At 36.4% G+C, this 19,797-nt stretch overlaps 4 protein-coding genes and 1 pseudogene across 4 annotated transcripts; all 5 read left to right on the forward strand.

Moving 5' to 3' along the window:
• Window positions 1-1,176: 1,176 nt before the first annotated feature.
• On the forward strand, window positions 1,177-2,392 carry LOC139842551 (F-box protein CPR1-like; annotated as a pseudogene).
• Window positions 2,393-6,147: 3,755 nt separating this feature from the next.
• On the forward strand, window positions 6,148-7,511 carry LOC139842552 (F-box protein At3g07870-like). Its single transcript, XM_071832677.1, has 3 exons — window positions 6,148-6,209; window positions 6,435-7,441; window positions 7,495-7,511. Exons 1-3 carry the CDS (start codon window positions 6,148-6,150, stop codon window positions 7,509-7,511), a joined length of 1,086 nt encoding a protein of 361 aa, XP_071688778.1.
• Window positions 6,397-9,618, forward strand: LOC139839609 (uncharacterized). The gene is made up of 4 exons (XM_071829719.1): window positions 6,397-7,567; window positions 8,404-8,515; window positions 8,603-8,667; window positions 8,883-9,618. Exons 1-4 carry the CDS (start codon window positions 7,551-7,553, stop codon window positions 9,394-9,396), a joined length of 708 nt encoding a protein of 235 aa, XP_071685820.1. The 5' UTR covers window positions 6,397-7,550; the 3' UTR covers window positions 9,397-9,618.
• Window positions 9,619-10,815: 1,197 nt separating this feature from the next.
• On the forward strand, window positions 10,816-14,437 carry LOC139839608 (conserved oligomeric Golgi complex subunit 5-like). The gene is made up of 3 exons (XM_071829718.1): window positions 10,816-11,923; window positions 12,446-12,919; window positions 13,333-14,437. The coding sequence occupies exons 1-3, from the start codon at window positions 10,838-10,840 to the stop codon at window positions 14,269-14,271; spliced, it is 2,499 nt and encodes an 832-aa protein (XP_071685819.1). The 5' UTR covers window positions 10,816-10,837; the 3' UTR covers window positions 14,272-14,437.
• Window positions 14,438-16,386: 1,949 nt separating this feature from the next.
• Window positions 16,387-19,704, forward strand: LOC139839610 (ATP-dependent zinc metalloprotease FTSH 2, chloroplastic-like). Its single transcript, XM_071829720.1, has 4 exons — window positions 16,387-17,577; window positions 17,664-17,977; window positions 18,151-18,391; window positions 19,209-19,704. The coding sequence occupies exons 1-4, from the start codon at window positions 16,417-16,419 to the stop codon at window positions 19,548-19,550; spliced, it is 2,058 nt and encodes a 685-aa protein (XP_071685821.1). The 5' UTR covers window positions 16,387-16,416; the 3' UTR covers window positions 19,551-19,704.
• Window positions 19,705-19,797: the final 93 nt, after the last annotated feature.

Here is a 19,797-nt window from a genome sequence, read left to right on the forward strand (position 1 = left end):
CAATGTGCTCGTTCATAGGAGGGTTTCTTTGGTTACCAAAAAAAAAATTACACACCGAAATTGAAAAAATAAGTGATTTAAATCTTCCAATCACAAGAAGCCAAAAACACTAAAAATTATACAATCAAAACGATTGTATGAATATACAAGTTCGTATAGTCACAACCTCACAAGCTCTCAAAGGTTCGAGTAATTATGAACCTTATCTCACAGTTTAGAGATGAAGAAATAGAAAACCCTAATTTTGATAATGAATGAGATGAGAGAGATCGGATAGAATATCTGATGAAAAATATTCGTGAAATTTATTTTCTAAAGGCCGGATTGTCCCGGGGAAGGTTGTAACAACCCATATTCACGACTCAGGTCCGATTGCCGCCCCTCGAATTTCCTGTCCGAAAGTGCATGCTAACAACTTGTTAACAAAAAAAATATTATTAAGCACACTAACGACAGTCATAGGGGTTTTGTAAAAAAAAAAAAAAAAAATATCCCCTTTTCGAGTTAAAGTAGGGATGTCGTAAAATAATTTTTTTAAGTTAATATATATATATATATATATATATATATATATATACACACACACACACACACACACATACATACCGTTCGTGTTAAAAACTCAATCTAAATCCTAAATCTAAACCCTAAACCCTAATATCTAAACCCTAATATCTAAAACCGCAACATACGCCCGAAAAACACGATAATTGTTATATATTACTTCTTCGAGCGTTTTCCCGCCAAAATAAAAACATTTATCACAAAGTGTATTTTGTTAAATGTTCATATTTTCAAACATTGAGTTATTTTTGTTTTTCTTTATACGTTACCAGTAATTATTGTTTTATAAGTATCGACTAAGTAAAGTTAAATTGATAAATTTATAGAAAAGAGTAAAATTATTGGTCTATAAGTATCGACTAGTAAATTCAAATTTGATTTACTTTATAGAACCAAGAGTAAAATTAATTCGCTATAGAAGTGGTTGATGCGACTTCATTTAAACTTTGACCATGAATGGACTCTAATATTAAGAGGTACTCGTATCATGTAAGGTATGGGAGATTGGGAGTATGTTCAGCGACACCCTTTTTTTTTCCGTTCAAATCTTGACCAGTCTTTATCTTTATCTATATATATGCAGGACATTCTAACTCCTCCGAGTGATAATCTTTTATCATAAACCCAGAATAATCGAAACAATTTCGATGTCAAAAGAGCTGCCAGAAGATGTAATAATAGATATACTTTCGCGTGTTCCTACCAGATTCATTCTCCGTTTCAAATCCGTTTCCAAATCATGGTACGCCCTTTTTCAAAACCCTAATTTCATCTCTAAACATTTCAAAAATCAATCCACTATTCTAGATCCATCCTCCACATCTGATGGTAAAGTTGGTTTTATCTTTTCTGATTCATCATACAAATTAATCAAATTCCCAATAGAAATCGACATTCCCATTACGGTACCGTTACGTGTTTGCGGGAGTTGTAACGGGTTGATTTGTTTGAGTGGTTCGCCGTTTGGTATGATTATTTTGTTATGGAATCCTGCTACTAGGGTTTTTAAAGACTTGCCTATTTCACCTATTAATCGTCCTCCTGGACTAACTCCAGTTAAGGTTGTGTTAGGTTTGGGTTTGGGTTTGATGACCTTGTAAAGGATTACAAGGTGTTGAGGATTGTGTATTATGCTAATTCGTTGACTCAAGTTGAGATGTACTCGTTGAATACGAATTCTTGGAGGGAGATTAAGACTCGTGTTACATTTTCTATCTTTGAGTCCGCAAGTAATGTGTTTTTGAATGGGAAGTTACATTGGACTGCTGTTGGATCTCAGGAGATGGAGGGGAAGATGTTGATTGTGTGTTTTGATTTTCGTGAGGAGGCCTTTAATTACATAATGCCACCCTTGTTTGTATTTAGTGGGTATTTTAATAAAGAGATGGATAGTTGGTCGCTTGTAACGATGAAGGAATCACTAGTGATGATCGGTTCAGCTGAGATTGGGTCTAGGAGAATGTTTAAGGGGTGGGTGATGAAAGAATATGGGGTGGTTTCATCGTGGATGAAATATTGCTCATTTGAACTTAAAATTAAGATTGGTAGACCGTTGGGGTGTGGATTGAAAGGTGAGATTTTGTTGGAGAAGGATTATGATCATCAACTGGTTGTGTATGATTCGGACTCTCGACGTGCTATTATTTTGGGGAACCAAAGGGTTGCTTACAATTCTATGGTGGTTAATCATGTTGGAAGTTTAATTCCTATCATTGGTGGGAAGGTTGTCAATAGGACTAATTTATCGTCTGTGGTTCGTGACGCTTTCTTTGTATGTTAATCTTTAAATGTTACCGTTTTGATTTATAAGGAAAGTTACCTTGTTTAAGTTGGAGTATATTTAATTCATACGCAGTATCTTGTTAATGACTATTAGAAATATCTTGAGGTTGTTATCATGTTCTAATGAAATGGCATGCACTTCTTTGTATGTTAAACTAGACTAATGGAATCACTATTAAGAAGTAAAGCTTATCATATTGCGGCTTGTTGTGACTTCTACTTCTACGATATACAAAACAGTAAAATTTCCGATTGATTCCTCTAGGTTACTTTGTTCATGATTAGTGTTGCTTCCCATATTGTACGCAATTGTGAGTATGTCGATTGAATAAACCTTAAACTATATTATGTTATGATATATAATATAATGAAAGATATCCTTCTAATTTTGTTCAACCTATTAGTAAATAAAGAAAAAAAGGGAGTAAAGTCTTGATTACATATGAAAGTCAGTTATGTAGTAGGTCTGTAATTGAAATGAGAAGACATATGCAATTAAGATATGATAATGACATCTCGCGGGGTTTTTTAAGGGTATGTTTGAGAATAAATTCGTTGAAATAAATTTGTTGAAATGAAAGCACAGTATATAGTATTATAAATTTTGTAAGATATAATGTATCGTAAATAATTAAAAATGCTACTAACATGTTGTCTAACTTCTCCGCCTGATGTCAGTAGCGGTCATTTTGACTCATTGAGCAAACAAAAACTACATACAGACCAGTTGCAAAACTTCAGCCTACACTTGTTTTTGAATAGCTCGACCTGTAGTAGCATGATGGATTCTAAATCCATTGATGCCACTCCAATTTCGTTTTTTAACCTTTTTGATAACATGAAGCCTCTTTAGCCTTCATCTCAGTAACAAAGTTCCTGGTACCAGTCTATTCCTTGCTTTTTCTGTTGCTGATATATTGTTATTCGAATGCAATTGTTGAGTAGTCACACCAATGACTTTGCCTTGAACTTGTCGTCGTTATGAAGTAACCATTTCCACCCATCTAAAGTCGTGTTGCTCACTAACCCAGATTGTAGTATAGCTTCAAGTGTTTGTACTTCATCTCTGACCCGTCCCAAGGGATTTCGGACCCATTTCCAACAGTAGCAGAAAGAGCTTCTGATCCGCTTCTAATCAGCCGATCACCAACCATAACCTGCTTATTCAACTCTAGTCTATATAACCTCACGAACTTGACCTTGAAACATTGATCACCCGTCCAACATTCATCCCAAGATCTTGTATCTTTGTCATCTACTTATTGTTCTTTCAAATGAAGAAACAAAATTGACTCAACATGTAAGCATATCGGTGTGTACAGTGGTTATTTTTGACCAAATAGTTGTCTTAACATTTCGAGAGCCATTAGAACCCAACCATCAGTCCCTCCCATATATGTTTTTTATTCTAGACCATCCAAAAGCAATTACTTTCCGTTTTAAAGCACCGCCACCATTTACTTCACGGTTTAAGACATTAGGTAAGCAACAAACCTTAATATATATGGCCATGGAAGATGAAAATTTTGAAGTTGAACATACATTGATAAATTTATAGAAAAGAGTAAAATTATTGGTCTATAAGTATCGACTAGTAAATTCAAATTTGACTAAAATTAATTCGCTATAGAAGTGGTTGATGCGACTTCATTTGAACTTTGACCATGAATTGACTCTAATATTAAGAGGTACTCGTATCATGTAAGGTATGGGAGATTGGGAGTATGTTCAGCGACACCCTTTTTTTTTTTTTTTCGTTCAAATCTTGACCAGTCTTTATCTTTATCTATATATATGCAGGACATTCTAACTCCTCCGAGTGATAATCTTTTATCATAAACCCAAAATAATCGAAACAATTTCGATGTCAAAAGAGCTGCCAGAAGATGTAATATTTTTTTTTTTTTGAAAGACAAGCAGATTTTATTATTAAGAATAAAACAGTACACGAAAAAAGACTAGCATTGAGCTAGACACGAAAAAAGACTAGCAAGGAGCTAGACAATTACACGAAACAACACACAACCGCAAAAAAAGGACGCTCGCACATACAAAGGCACGAAACTAAAGAAGACACACAATCACGAGGACACGACACGACAACTAAAATACTATGTTTCCGAGTCCGATGACGCGCAAGAAGAGCAACACGAGCAACAACCAATATCCTCTTCCGAGTTATTCATCACATTCTCGATAAAATATCTATCGTGCCACCGAAAATTATCTCGACGTCGGTTACGCTTCAAATTATTCCTACCCCACACATGTTTAATAAAATGACTTTTGATCAAAGGAGGAGCTTTTTTCCTTTTAACACGAAACCGAGCTACCGCGGTAAAAGCAGGACAGAGAGGTACGTCCTGCAAGTCGGCATGAACATTTTCTATTGGGCTAGGATCACCCACTTCACGTTCATCTAAGCCCAGGTCCAGCCTGTTTAGGGCCTGATTGTCCATAGCAAATTCACATGGAGAGTCTGACCCAACATGAGGAACTGGCCCAACATGAGGAACTGGCCCAGTTTGATGTTGATTTTGGGAACTGCACGAATGGGGAATCGGATAAACAGGCACACGCGTGCCCTTGCTTTCCTCGAACACAACACCATCAACGTTGGAAATTGCATCAGAAGACATCGGCGACTGTAAATTTTTGGGCAGTGAGTCGCCTCCTAATTTGAAATCCGGTGTGGATGTCGAGTCTAGAGGGTCGTCGGACTGTGGCGGAACTACGTTATCACCAAAATCAACCGTCGTGATCTCTCCCTCTTCAACCTCTTCATCAACGACAACATCGATATTCACGGTAAGATTATCACCCTGAAATCCCATCTTAACTTCTTCACAATGCACATCCCCCTCCGCCGTTACATTAAGCTCACGTGACGAAACTGAATCCATATCTGACGATTTATTATCACCCAAATTATAACCCTTGGCCTGCTTCGAATGAATCCCACTATCAGCATCTTCGAATCGGAACTTATTTACTTCGATTAGAGACCACGAAATCCGATCCTTGTTAAAACTAAAAACAAGATTATGATTGCTCACCGATTCCGGAAGATCAAAATCGATCCATTTACCTCCGACTTTTATCTCGATACGATTTGAATTATTATGCTGAGACACATTGGGTTGTTGGTTAGACCCAACAACAGAATCTGCGAAGGATTTACCTTCCCGACTAATTGGATTTGACGGGTTTGACGAAGCACGACTCCAAGGAGCATGTGGAAATTCATCATAATCATCGACATTTAGATTGGGACACGACCACAAACATCAGCATTCAGCATTCAGGTTAGAAACACGACCTTTATTCAGTACTCGTTTGGTTACATTTCTCTCCAAGGCTTTATAGGCACGAATCCACCTCCCGTTAACATGTATGTTGTTTAAAACTTTCGTGAAGGAATCGATGTCGGAAATGCCATCGAATCGGACGTACCCGAAGCGTTGGCCGCTCGACAATTTCTTCCGAGCAAAGTACACGTCTTTGAGAGCCCCATAATTCTCGAAAACTCTCCGACAATCATCACGAGACCAAGAATCCGGAAAGTTGAAAATCAAAAACGATGTAACACGACTATCACTCGACTTTGTAGGCGAAAAGCCATTTGGCTTCGACATAGGGATTACATCATCTTCGGTCATATCTCATTCAGGCATTTAAACAAACACATTGCGTGCATAACCAAAACCCCAACAAATCACACATATATATGACACAAATTCGTTCAATTATACAAATTAAACAAAAAAGATGAAAAATTTATGAATTGTGAAACTGACCCAGATGAAATTAATTGCTGAAGAGCTCTGGTTTCAACGGGATCTGATAGATCTGGAAGAGAGGCGGTGGTTATGAGGGGAGTGGTGTATAAGCAGCTATTTTACAGAGTAAGTAAGCTAAACCCTAAATTAATACGTACGTAGTCAACGATGCTTGAGATGATCGGTGAATTTGAATAGAAGAAGGAAGTTAAAGTATATGTGCAAATACTCGTTTGCCACTGCTAACCAAAAGCTTCACTAAAACCCAGAAGATGTAATAATAGATATACTTTCGCGTGTTCCTACCAGATTCATTCTCCGTTTCAAATCTGTTTCCAAATCATGGAACGCCCTTTTTCAAAACCCTAATTTCATCTCTAAACATTTCAAAAATCAATCCACTATTCCAGATCCATCTTTTCTTTTTACACCTACCTACTCGCCCTCCACATCTGATGGTAAAGTTGGTTTTATCTTTTCTGATTCATCAGACAAATCAATTAAAATTCCAATCGAAATCGACTTTCCCATTTTGAAACCCTTTAGTGTTTGTGGGAGCTGTAATGGGTTGATTTGTTTGAGTGTTTTGCCTATTGGTGCGATTATTTTTTTATGGAATCCTGCTACTAGGGTTTGTAAAGACTTGCCTATTTCGCCTATTGATCGTCCTCCTCGAGCTGTTCCAATTAAGGTTGTGATAGGGTTTGGGTTTGATGATGTTGTAAAGGATTACAAGGTGTTAAGGATTATGTATGATAGGTATTCCGTGGATCAAGTTGAGATATACTCGTTGAGTACGAACTCTTGGAGGGAGATTAAGACTCGAGTTCCATTTTTAATCTCGGCATGTAGTGTTTTTTTGAATGGGAAGTTACATTGGAATGCTTCTGGTTTTCAGGAGATGAATGGGAAGAAGCTGATTGCCACATTCGATTTTCGCGAGGAGGCGTTTAATTACATAATGCCCCCTAAGTTTGATCTTAGTAGGCGTATAAATGGAAAGATAGATAGTTGTTCGGTTGTTATGATGAAGGAATCACTAGCAATGATCGGTTCAGTTAGGATTGGGTCTAGGAAGATGTTTGAGGTGTGGGTAATGAAAGAATATGGGGCGGTTTCATCGTGGATGAAATATCGGTCATTTGAACTTAAACCTAAAGTTGGTAAATGGTTGGGGTGTGGATTGAAAGGTGAGTTTATGTTCGAGAAAGATGATAATGAACTAGTTGAGAAAGATGATAATCAACTAGTTGTGTATGATTTGGATTCACATTCACAAAGTGTTATCAATTTGGGGAATCAAGAGGTTGCTTATTGTTCTCAGGTGTTTAATTATGTTGCAAGTTTAATTCCTATCAATGGTGGAAAGGTTGCCCGAAGGACTAATTTATCGGCTGTGGTTCCTGACGCTTTCTTTGTTCGAAGATGAAGTTGACACTTGAGTAATCCTCTCTATGCTAATCTGTAATTTTTTTGCTGTTAAGTTACCTTGTTTAGGCTGTTGAAACTGTTAGAAATATCGTGAGTTAGTTATCTTGTTCTAAAGAAATGACTTGCACTTCTTTGCATGTTTAACTAGACTAATGGAAACATTATTAAGAAGTAAATATTCTCATAGCGACTCTTGTTGTGACTTCTACAATATACAAAACGAAAAAGAATGCTGATTGACTAATGATTCCTCTAGGTTACTTTGTGCATGATTAGTGTTGCTTCCCAAATCGTACGCAGTTGTGAGTATGTCGTTAGAATAAACTTTATAATATAAATATATAATAATGAAAGATATCCTTCTAATTTTGTTCATTCTACTAGTAAATAAAGAAGGAAAGGGGAGTAAAGTCATGATTACATCTGAAACTCAGTTCTTGAGTGGGTTTATATTGAAATGAGAAAACATATTCAACTAAATATATTAAGTATATAACTATATATAATATACGAAGTATGTAACATAATACATTAAGATTAAGATATGATAATGACTTCTCAATATTCTTTTCTCATATAATCGTTAATCTTCCACTATGAAAAAGAATAAGATACTGTCACTAATTTACTAAACCTATCGTAAGTGATTTGTATACAACTTGATCCAATAATGTGAAAAGAGAATAAAACAGATAAAGTGTTAAACTTTAATCTCATTAAAGCTTTATGAAAATGTAAGGAATAAATTCTAAAATAGAAATAACTCTGATGAGCGATTTCTTTTAAAATCATATACTCCTAAAAGCTTTATTGAGTAGCAGTGTTCTTCCAACATGAACAATCACAGCAACAGTTTGGTTCACATGGACTATTCGCAGCAAGCCAATGCACCATATGACGATGGCTCCCTCAACGGGATCCATGTTTGTTCAAGATCACTTCATCCTGGCTCTACATTTGTAAGTAACTGTTATCCTCTTGTTATGACTCACTTTCATCAAGCTTGTACCTTTTCATTAATTATATTCTTCTACAAAAAATTGCAGGGTGTCGCAAGTCTAATGGGTACTTTTGGATCTAGAGTGTATGTTCCTCCCTTTCCTTTAGCTAGGTAAGATTTAAACTGTTTGTGTATTCTAGTGCTTGATTCATAAGAGTTTGCATTGGCCACTTGCTTAAGAGTTCTACATTTGCCAATGATCACATACACTTGGCCCAATTTTCACACTTTGAGTGATTACTAGAACGGGTTGGGTTAATTTTCAAAAAATAAAAGAGAATTTAAATAATCACAACCACAGTTGATAATCTATGGGTTGCTTTCAGGGTTACATCTCAACCTTCAATGCAAAACCTAGGAAGCAGCTTCAATATGCCTACAGATGCGCACCCAAGGCGAAGTTCTACCAGCCAATCATCAATAGCAACTGATCCAATACTAATGGGAGATGGTCAAATCAAAGGGCTCGAAAAGCTCAGACGAGAAATTTACAACCCTGGAATACAACGAGTAAACCTTTATTATAGGAATTATGATGATTTTAAAGCGAAATCACAAGAAGAACAAAGTAATAATGATGGTCAGAGATGTTCGGTTTGTTTAGATGACTTCGAACCAAGAGAGATGGTGACTCTTACACCATGCAATCATATGTTTCATGAGAACTGTATTGTACCGTGGGTCAAAAGCCATGGGCAATGTCCAACTTGCCGGTTTGTGATTATTGACCGGAATAAAGAACGCGTAGGAAGTCAAAGCAGTGATAATAATGAGTTAGTCAATGACCCGTTTGCACGAGACTTGGTTTCTTTTATAAGAGACATGGAAGGTCGGGGTTGATTTGGTTCCTACTACTGGGCCCCGTTCGGAATTGGAATTGAATTTAGACACGACGCTTGTCTAAATTCAATTCCAATTCTGTCGGTATCCTATTGGATTCCGTGAGCCAAACGGGGCATATTTTTTTCATTTTCTTTTGTCTTTCACAATAAATATTGTATGTATTATTAGTTATCACAGTGTACTATAATGATCAAAATAAAATAGATGCAAGTTCTGCAACTTTTGTTGAAGATCCAAGGTGCTATATTATGTAATTCACCCTAATTATTATAATTATAAAGTAAGATTTAAAATTTACTTTGTTTGTCGTTTTGTTGTAATTAAGCTTAAATCCCATATACTTCCCAAATCCCAGCACACCCTTAAATTGAGTTTTTGACTGGATCCATGTACTTACAAACTTGCATACTAAAGTCATTGTCCTTAGATTAGCTTTTTGTTTACTTGACTCGTTTAGTTTGATTAGGCTTTAAGCCTCTAGAATAGTATTTACAAATTTATCAAGGGTATATTTTTTCAATAAATTAAGCTACATGGTCGAATGATTTCACTGATTAATTAAGAGTAGGGCTGTAAACGAGTCAAGTCGAGTCCGAGCTCGGCTAGACTCGAACTTGGCTCGTTTAGATTTCTTAAAACTTGAGCTCGGCTCGGCTCGAGCATAATATTTAAAGCTCGAGCTCGGCTCGTTTGATATTTACAAGCTCGAGCTCGACTGTATAATCAAATGTTTCTTTATATTTATTTTTACTATATATATATATATATATATATATATATATATATATATATATATATATATATATATATATATATATATTGATTTTGTAATTTTTAATTTTTATTAGCATAAATAAGATTAAGATTTACTATTACTGTATAATATAATATAATATAATATAATACGTAGTTGTAATTTTATTATTATTATATAATTATTGTAATTATATTATTAAAAAATACGGAGTAGTAATATCTATTGTATATAAATGAAAAGCTCGTTTACGCTCGCGAACTTGTTCGAGTCGAGATATGAAGCTCGAGTTCGGTTTGTAGCTTTAAAATAAGTTCAAGCTCGATTAAAATCAGCTCGAATCGAGCTTTTGAAGAGCCGAGTTCGAGTAATTCGCGAGTAGCTCGACCTATTTATATCCGGGTCTAATTAAGATATGAATCCAAACTAACACGTTCGATATATTGTTGTGCCAGACATTATTCATGAATCAAATCGATAGTTTACCGTTACATTTTTACACTATTTACCCTTGATCGGACTTTTTAGGTTTTTTTAAACGACTGTAGAAATAGTAATTTGTTTCACATAAAATTGGTTGATTAGTTTTTACTCCATCACAAAGTTTATATTACTAGTCGCTGATTGCAATCGTTAACTCCATAAACCCTGTTCTTAAATTCACAAATCTCACCGGAGTACAAAATGTCATCTCCGGCAGTTCAACGTTCATCTAATCAACGTCTCCCTACCTTCAAAACCACCATCAATTCATCAGCAACACCAACAACCACCATAAATCCGTCGTCACTCCTCGATTCCTTCACATCCGATCCAATTTACTCCAAATTCCTCACCTCCGATTTCAATTCAACACAATTCTCCTCCGAAGCACTTTCTTCCGGCACTGCCGCAGCTCGCGCTGAAAAGATACAAGAAGGCATTCATCTCCTCGAAAAACAGCTCCGTTCTGAGGTATTATTACGTCACGACGATCTTCTCTCACAATTATCATCCGTAAAAGATGCTGATTCATCACTCTCTTCGATTCGCTCAGCTGTTTCATCTCTTCAATCGTCCGTACGCCGTGTCAGATCCGAAATCGCTGATCCTAACCGTCAGATCAGATCTAAAACGGTGCAGCTTTCTAACCTACATTGTACCATTGATTTACTTCAATCAACTGTTCGTGTTATCCGTTTGTCGAAGAAGCTTCGAGATGTAATGGCGGAACCTGAAGTTGAGAAGTTAGATTTATCGAAAGCTGCTCAATTGCATAGTGACATTATGCGTTTGTGTAATGAAAAAGATTTATCTGGAATTGTTGTGATTGATGAGGAAATGAAATTAGTATATGAAGCTGGAAACAGGTTGAGATCTCAAGGGATGAAGGTGTTAGAAAGAGGTGTAGAAGGATTTAATCAGGCTGAAGTTGGTGCTGGTTTACAGGTCTTCTATAATTTAGGTGAACTGAAATTAACGGTTGACGGTTTAATTAATAAGTATAAGAGTCAAGGTGTCAAGAGTGTGAGTGTGGCTTTGGATATGAAGACGATATCGTCATCTGGCGGCGGTGGTGGTGGTGTATTTGGTGGTCCTGGAGGGATACAAAGAAGTGGCACACCGCAGATTGGTAGCGGGGCAAAGGCAAAGGAGGCGTTGTGGCAGAGGATGGCTGCTTGTATGGATCAACTACATTCCATTATTGTTGCGATTTGGCATTTGCAGAGGGTGTTATCGAAGAAACGGGATCCTTTTACACATGTTTTGCTACTTGATGAGGTTATGCAGGTGAGTTGGGACTTCTCCTAGTCTTGTTTGTATCACTCATCATATATTGTTCTCGCATGATTAAGTTATATATCCCACTAGCATTTTATTGGAAGTTTTTGTGTTTTTAAGTGGTGTTTATTATATGTATTATGCAAGGAAGATTATGCTATGTAAATTGATGATACATGTTGGCTGATCTCTATTTAGGTCAAGTTGTTTTGGAATGTTTTATAAGTGATTGTGTGGTACTGAAAAATCATCATCATCGGTAATAACCGATGGTGCTAGAGATAGTGTGTGATTCTGCTTTTATTGCTTAAGGTTATGGTAGTTGCTTTCAATGGAATGACCGCCTAACTTTTTCTTCCATACCATCCAAGATTTTGAATAGGTTTACTATCTGCTTGTTTACAGATAATGATGTAGCATATGTCATTAGGTTTGTAGTGCATACCTTTACCATATATAATGTTTCTTAAACAATTACTTTAGCTATTCATATTTACCATTATGTGCTTGTGTCTTTTGATTTCTTTGTAGGAAGGTGACCCTATCTTAACTGCTCGTGTTTGGGAGGCAATTGTAAAAGCATTTGCAAACCAAATAAAATCTACTTTTACAGCCTCAAGTTTTGTTAAAGAGATATTTACTGTTGGTTATCCAAAGCTCTTTTCTATGATTGATAATCTTCTTGAAAGAATTGAGCGTGACACAGACATTAAAGGGGTTTTACCTGCTATAACAATTGAAGGTAGAGATCAAATGGTGAGTGCCATTGAAGTGTTTCAGACAGCTTTTTTGGCCCTGTGCTTGAGTCGCCTATCAGATCTTGTCAATGGTGTATTCCCAATGTCAAACCGTGGCACTGTTCCCTCAAAAGAACATATATCAAGAATCATAGCACGCATCCAAGAAGAGATTGAATCTGTTCAATTAGATGCAAGGTTGACACTTCTTGTTTTGCGTGAGATCAGCAAAGTTTTGCTTTTACTTGCTCAACGAGCCGAGTACCAGGTACTTACTTTTAACCCTTTTATCATCAGGACTAATTGTGACAATATGTGGTGCATGTTGCTGTTTTCCTTATTTTAACATGTTTCGCATGTTTCCATTTGAACTCATTCTTTATCATCAGTTTTGTTTTCCTTATCGTCACTTCTGTTTTTACGTTTTGCATGATTATCAAACCCATGTGATTAATCTAACATGCTTCCATTTTAGCCCATCCTTTAATTTTTACACACACTATCTGTTAGAGGCAAACGATGGTGGGCGGGTCGAATTTTCAGATTATTGGATCAAATTTGCCACCTCGAAATTTATAACAACACTAATGTTATATTTTTCTTCTGTGGATACATTATACATTATATATATTATATTATATATTATATACTGAGTAATCAATAATGTACATTTGTTTGTAGATTTCAACTGGTCCTGAAGCACGCCAAATATCGGGTCCCGCCACTCCGGCTCAACTCAAAAACTTCACGTTATGCCAACATTTACAAGACATTCACGGAAGCATATCCACCATGACAAACCGATTACCTACAATTGCCTCCGATGTCTTATCCCCATCACTCAACACCATATACGAAGTCGCATGTGATTCCGTCACATCCTTATTCCAATCCATGCTCGAACGTCTCGAGTCATGCATACTCCAAATTCACAATCAAAATTTCGCACCCGTACGTGCAGATGCTGCAATGGACAACAACTCATCATCTTACATGGAAGAATTACAAAAACACATTTCTCATTTTCGTACTGAGTTTCTCTCAAAACTATTACCTTCATCGGCTAAAGTTATTTCAATAGGAACCGAAACCATTTGCACCAGGCTAGTAAAAGCCATGGCTTCTCGGGTTCTTATATTCTTTATCAGACACGCGTCTTTGGTTAGACCGTTATCTGAATCAGGTAAGCTCAGAATGGCACGAGACATGGCTGAGTTGGAACTAGCCGTGGGTCAGAATTTGTTCCCGGTTGAACAACTTGGTGCACCATATCGAGCCCTTAGAGCGTTACGGCCCATTATTTTTCTTGAAACATCACAACTTGGTTCATCACCTCTTCTTCAAGACTTGCCTCCGAGTGTGATTCTTCACCATCTGTATTCTCGAGGCCCTGATGAGTTGCAGTCGCCAATGCAGAGGAATAAACTTACGCCTGTACAGTATTCGTTATGGCTTGATTCTCAAGGAGAGGAACAGATTTGGAAAGGTATTAAAGCGACTCTTGATGATTATGCGGTTCAGGTGAGATCGAGAGGAGATAAAGAGTTTAGCCCTGTTTATCCTCTTATGTTGAGTCTCGGTTCGTCTATATCAGATAATAATGCTGTTTCAAGGAAATAAAAAAACAGAAGTTGAGATAGATTTTTCTGATTATAGTGTTTGTTTGGGACATGATATTTTTGATGTTATAACTTGTTCACCATAAGCTATGATGAAAATGAAATTCAGATTACTGTACAAGCTTTTCATTGTTACGTTTTTTGTAAAAGTTCTTAATCTTACATTTGATCGGTGCACATCTGCATAAATGTGTGTAACAAATATATTACTTTTTGCTCTTTTATTTTCATTTATACCAATTTAAGGTAGTATTTTTGACGACTTTCTCTGTTTGAAAGTAGAATGAACTACTCATAAGATCGACTATTTAGGCCATGTTTAGCTCACAAAATCCAATGAGATTCTTCAATCTAGAAAACAGTAGGAAACTCGAGAGGGTCGCCTTTGGGAGCGTTCTTAGTATTCGCTTCTGAAAGAATTTGAACTAATTGTGCCACAGTTGAGCGTTTCTGTCTAATCGTTTCTGTCTAATCGCTACATAGACACAATACAATGTCTCACTCTCAGTTAGGAAGGCTTGCCTCGAGAGGATGATCGGCTTAAACTAATCGAAAGAAAGAAATCTATCAATCCGCGGAATTGAAATTGAATTTAGACACGCGTCGTGTCTAAATTCAATTCCAATTTCGCCGAAATCTCATTGGATTCCGTGAGCCAAACATGCCTTGGTATTTACGCATATTATCGTTACTTTTTAACTCTGTACACATTTCAGATTGTTTGACAGTAGATTAACTAAAACCTTGTAGGTTTATAAGTATCACTATCATCATAGAATTTAGAACACGTATTGAGTTGAAAAATAAAAAACAAGAGGCGTAAAAGTGAACAAGTCTATTTTATTAAATAATAAATAAATATAAATAAATATATAATAATATACTCATTATTTTATTTTATTTAAGATGAAACATTTAAACATGGATAGAATAGAAGAACACGTATACCACTGCAAACCACATCCATATGATTTTTTGATAATCACTCGTTCATTTCCTTTTCTTATATAATAATCACTCATTTCCTCCTGCATCTTTTCAAAATCAACTCCCACTTTTCTTCCTTCAAACAAGGTACTAATTCAACCTCTCTATTCTTTCCTTTTGATTCATGTTCAATTTACTTTTGATTCAGTCGTCACTTATTATTTTATGATTGCCAATCATGCATTTTCTAAAAAAAAAAAAAAAAAAAATATTTGTTGATAGTAGTTTGGGTATGCTGCATATTAATACTTAATTATCTCAAATTAAACCCTAATTAGTAAAGATTCGTTCTTTTGTGCCGTACAATACTACGATGGATGGATAATAAGTCAAATCCGAATCAACTATTTTGTTTTAGAACGATCTATCTTTTGAGCTAGAGATATACCAATTTTCCACTTCCAAATTATGTGAAATTAGCTATGGTAGTAGATGTTTGATTTGATTATTACTGTAGTTGTTAGAGTAGGAACCTAAATGCTACTGTAGATACACAGTAGAGTATTGTGGTTTAACTGTGTGGAAGCAGCAACAGCAGCTGAGCTTGAAATATATCAATTGGGTGAATATTTGCCTTCATGATATAGTTTTTTGTACCAAAACAACTTCTAGAAAACCTTCTTATTTATCTAAAGTTTTGACTTTTGAGGGGCTTGTTAAAGTTAGTTTACTTGGAGTAGTTAATTTGATTTTCTCACTGTATGTCATTCTATCTTTTGGTTTTGTGATTATGAAAGATATCGTCTTTAGAGGTCACGAAAACCGTCTTTAAATGTTTCCAGTAGATAATGAGCTGATACATCACAATATAAGACAGGGTTGGAAAAGTTACAGTGTTTTGCACCGTAAACACAAAAGAAACATCCACCGAAAGATAATACTATAAAAATCAACCTATTTAGAAATAGTGAATACTCTTTTCGAATGTATTAGGCCATAATTATACATCCACTTTTATATTTGTATGAGTCTGAACTTAGAAGTTATTAGTATGAAAGTTTTAGTTAGTAACTCTCATCTTAATCCAGTGTGTGTTTGAAAGAATCTAGATTATGTGCTGCTAAAAAATGCTGCCAATTTTTTTTGTATTTTCATATGCAGAATTTATTATTACATCACTACTAATATGTTAGTCATATTTGTTTGGCAGTAATCTATAATGGCTGCATCATCCGCCTGTATTGTTGGAAACGGTCTATCCACTAAAAGAGACGTGCGCAAAATACTATCCCCTAGCCTTCCTTCCCTTTACAAAGTTCCAAAAACCATTGTGAGAGCATCTTTGGATAAGAACAACGTTGAAGGAAGACGAGGGTTTCTAAAATTGCTACTCGGTAATGCGGGACTCGCAGCTCCCGCGTTGCTAAGTAGCGGTAAAGCGTATGCCGCTGATGACGAACAAGGCGTTTCTAACTCAAGAATGTCGTATTCTCGATTTCTAGAGTATTTGGACAAAGATAGAGTTAATAAAGTTGATTTATTTGAGAATGGAACGATAGCAATCGTTGAGGCGGTTTCTCCCGAATTGGGAAACCGAGTTCAGCGCGTTCGGGTCCAACTCCCGGGTCTCAGTCAAGAACTTTTACAAAAGTTTAGGGAGAAAAATATTGACTTTGCAGCACATAATGCTCAAGAGGATTCGGGTTCCTTTCTGTTCAATTTAATTGGAAATCTTGCTTTTCCGTTGATCTTGATTGGTGGTTTGTTCCTTTTGTCGAGACGTTCTGGTGGTGGTATGGGTGGGCCCGGTGGGCCCGGGAACCCACTTGCGTTTGGTCAATCGAAAGCTAAGTTTCAGATGGAACCAAACACTGGTGTCACGTTTGATGACGTGGCGGGTGTTGACGAAGCAAAGCAGGATTTCATGGAAGTTGTGGAGTTTTTAAAGAAACCTGAGAGGTTTACTGCTGTTGGTGCTCGGATTCCAAAGGGTGTTCTTCTAGTGGGCCCACCCGGAACAGGAAAAACACTATTAGCTAAGGCTATTGCTGGAGAAGCGGGTGTCCCGTTTTTTTCAATTTCGGGTTCAGAGTTTGTTGAGATGTTTGTTGGTGTTGGTGCTTCGAGAGTTCGCGATCTTTTCAAAAAGGCGAAAGAGAACGCACCGTGTATTGTGTTTGTCGATGAAATTGACGCGGTTGGGAGACAACGTGGGACCGGTATTGGAGGGGGAAACGATGAAAGAGAACAGACACTTAACCAACTTTTAACTGAAATGGACGGGTTTGAAGGTAATACGGGTATTATTGTTGTTGCAGCTACTAATCGTGCAGATATTCTTGACTCTGCATTATTGAGACCTGGACGATTCGACAGACAGGTATTTATAAACATGAATATTCAATACTTTCATATTACTAGTATTGAAATTGAAATTGATGAAAAGTTTGAAACTTGTGGTGTTAGGTATCGGTTGATGTTCCAGATGTTCGAGGAAGAACAGAGATCTTGAAGGTTCATGCTGGGAACAAGAAGTTTGACAAAGATGTCTCTCTTGAGGTGATCGCCATGAGAACACCTGGATTTAGTGGAGCTGATCTTGCAAATCTTTTAAACGAAGCAGCTATATTAGCTGGTCGCCGTGCAAAAACCGCAATATCATCCAAAGAAATCGACGACTCCATTGATAGAATCGTTGCCGGAATGGAAGGAACTGTTATGACAGATGGGAAAAGTAAAAGTCTTGTAGCCTATCATGAGGTTGGCCACGCCATTTGTGGGTACGTCCTAATTATATCATTATATATCTATTTCTTAAAAAGTTCATATTTTTACATGTTAAATGTTCTTAGTTTTACCTCTACATAATTTCTTAAGACTAGATTGGAAACCTAAAAGAAACTTTATTTAGTACTTAGATATAGAAGTTGATATTTTGTTGTTTGTGGTGCAGAACTCTAACACCGGGGCATGATGCGGTCCAAAAGGTGACCCTGGTCCCACGTGGTCAAGCAAGAGGGTTGACCTGGTTTATACCATCTGATGACCCTACATTGATCTCTAAACAACAACTGTTTGCACGAATCGTTGGTGGACTTGGTGGACGAGCTGCTGAAGAAATCATCTTTGGTGAGCCAGAGGTGACTACTGGTGCAGCTGGTGATCTGCAACAGATCACTGGTTTAGCCAAACAGGTATTCATTGTTTTATCTTTTATAAGAATTTTATGCAACGTACAGATTTGCATCCATTCAACATTTAGGATGCTTTGACTTCCTAAGGTATCATGATTTTTCACTATTGCAAAATGGTCGGGTCAGGTAATGGGTGAAAATAGATTTTTGTTAAAACGGGCTGAGTATGGGTCGGATTGGGTTGACATGAAATACTTAATGTGCAACCAAAGTTTAAATCTTTTTTTGAATAAGGTAACGAGTCAAAGATGATTATAAAAGTTGTATTTTTAATAACTGTAGTTTCTTTCTTAAAAAAATTAGCAGGTCATATACATTACCTAGATAGACTTAGGGTGTGCTTGTTTACCTCTTAATTGAATGGTTTAGCGCTGAATGTTGAACCATTCAGCATTCATTGAAAGACTCTCTTAACCATTAAACACCTAAATTTTCTGTAATATCCTCCTCAAATCAAATGCAGATGACTTAACTAACAAGTATATTAAATTTTGTATTCATTTAACACGTTAAAAAGGTATTTTTACCCCAATTCACATCGTAATTCAAAATAATTATCAAAACAACTTATTTTCATTCATAACCAAGTTTATTCAGAGACTCCGAATCATTCAGATTATGAATCATTCAACGCTAAATCATTCTGTTTTATCAAACGCAACCTTACTTGTTATTAGATCATTCTATATTGGTACCTCTAGATGCCCAATGTAAGAGAACCAATTATCAGGATATATGTAAAATTATCTATTCCTGGCTTTAATTGTTTATGCCCGATTGATATTGTGATGTGGGTTAACTGATTCTTTCTATGCAGATGGTTGTAACATTTGGCATGTCTGAAATTGGCCCATGGTCACTTATGGACGGATCTGGTCAAAGTCAAGATGTTATAATGAGAATGATGGCTAGAAACTCCATGTCCGAAAAGCTAGCTGAAGACATTGATACAGCAATTAAAAAGCTTTCAGACAGTGCATACGAAATTGCATTGATGCATATCAGAAACAATCGCGAAGCTATGGACAAAATAGTGGAGGTTCTTATTGAGAAAGAAACAATGAGTGGGGATGAGTTTCGGGCAATCCTTTCTGAATTTGTTGAAATTCCAGTTGAAAACCGGGTCGTTCCTGCTTCTCCAAGCCCAGTAAGTGTATGAATGATAGGATACTAAAATTAAAGTACATTGTACTGATATGTAATATAATTCTTGTTTACAGTTTTTGATTGGTTGTTATCTGGTAGTAAATTGTACTCCGTAATGTTTAACTACAAGTGGTTCATACATATAAAAGATAGCTGCTTTTTCCTAATGTTATAGTTTCTTTTGCTGTGGTTATCTGGTTCTACTAATGGTGTCAAAAGGCGAAACAAACGGGGGTTAGGGTAACCGAGTCAAAATGGGT

The sequence above is a fragment of the Rutidosis leptorrhynchoides genome, chromosome 4 (assembly GCF_046630445.1).
Source record: "Rutidosis leptorrhynchoides isolate AG116_Rl617_1_P2 chromosome 4, CSIRO_AGI_Rlap_v1, whole genome shotgun sequence".
In the NCBI taxonomy this organism is placed as follows: domain Eukaryota; kingdom Viridiplantae; phylum Streptophyta; class Magnoliopsida; order Asterales; family Asteraceae; genus Rutidosis; species Rutidosis leptorrhynchoides.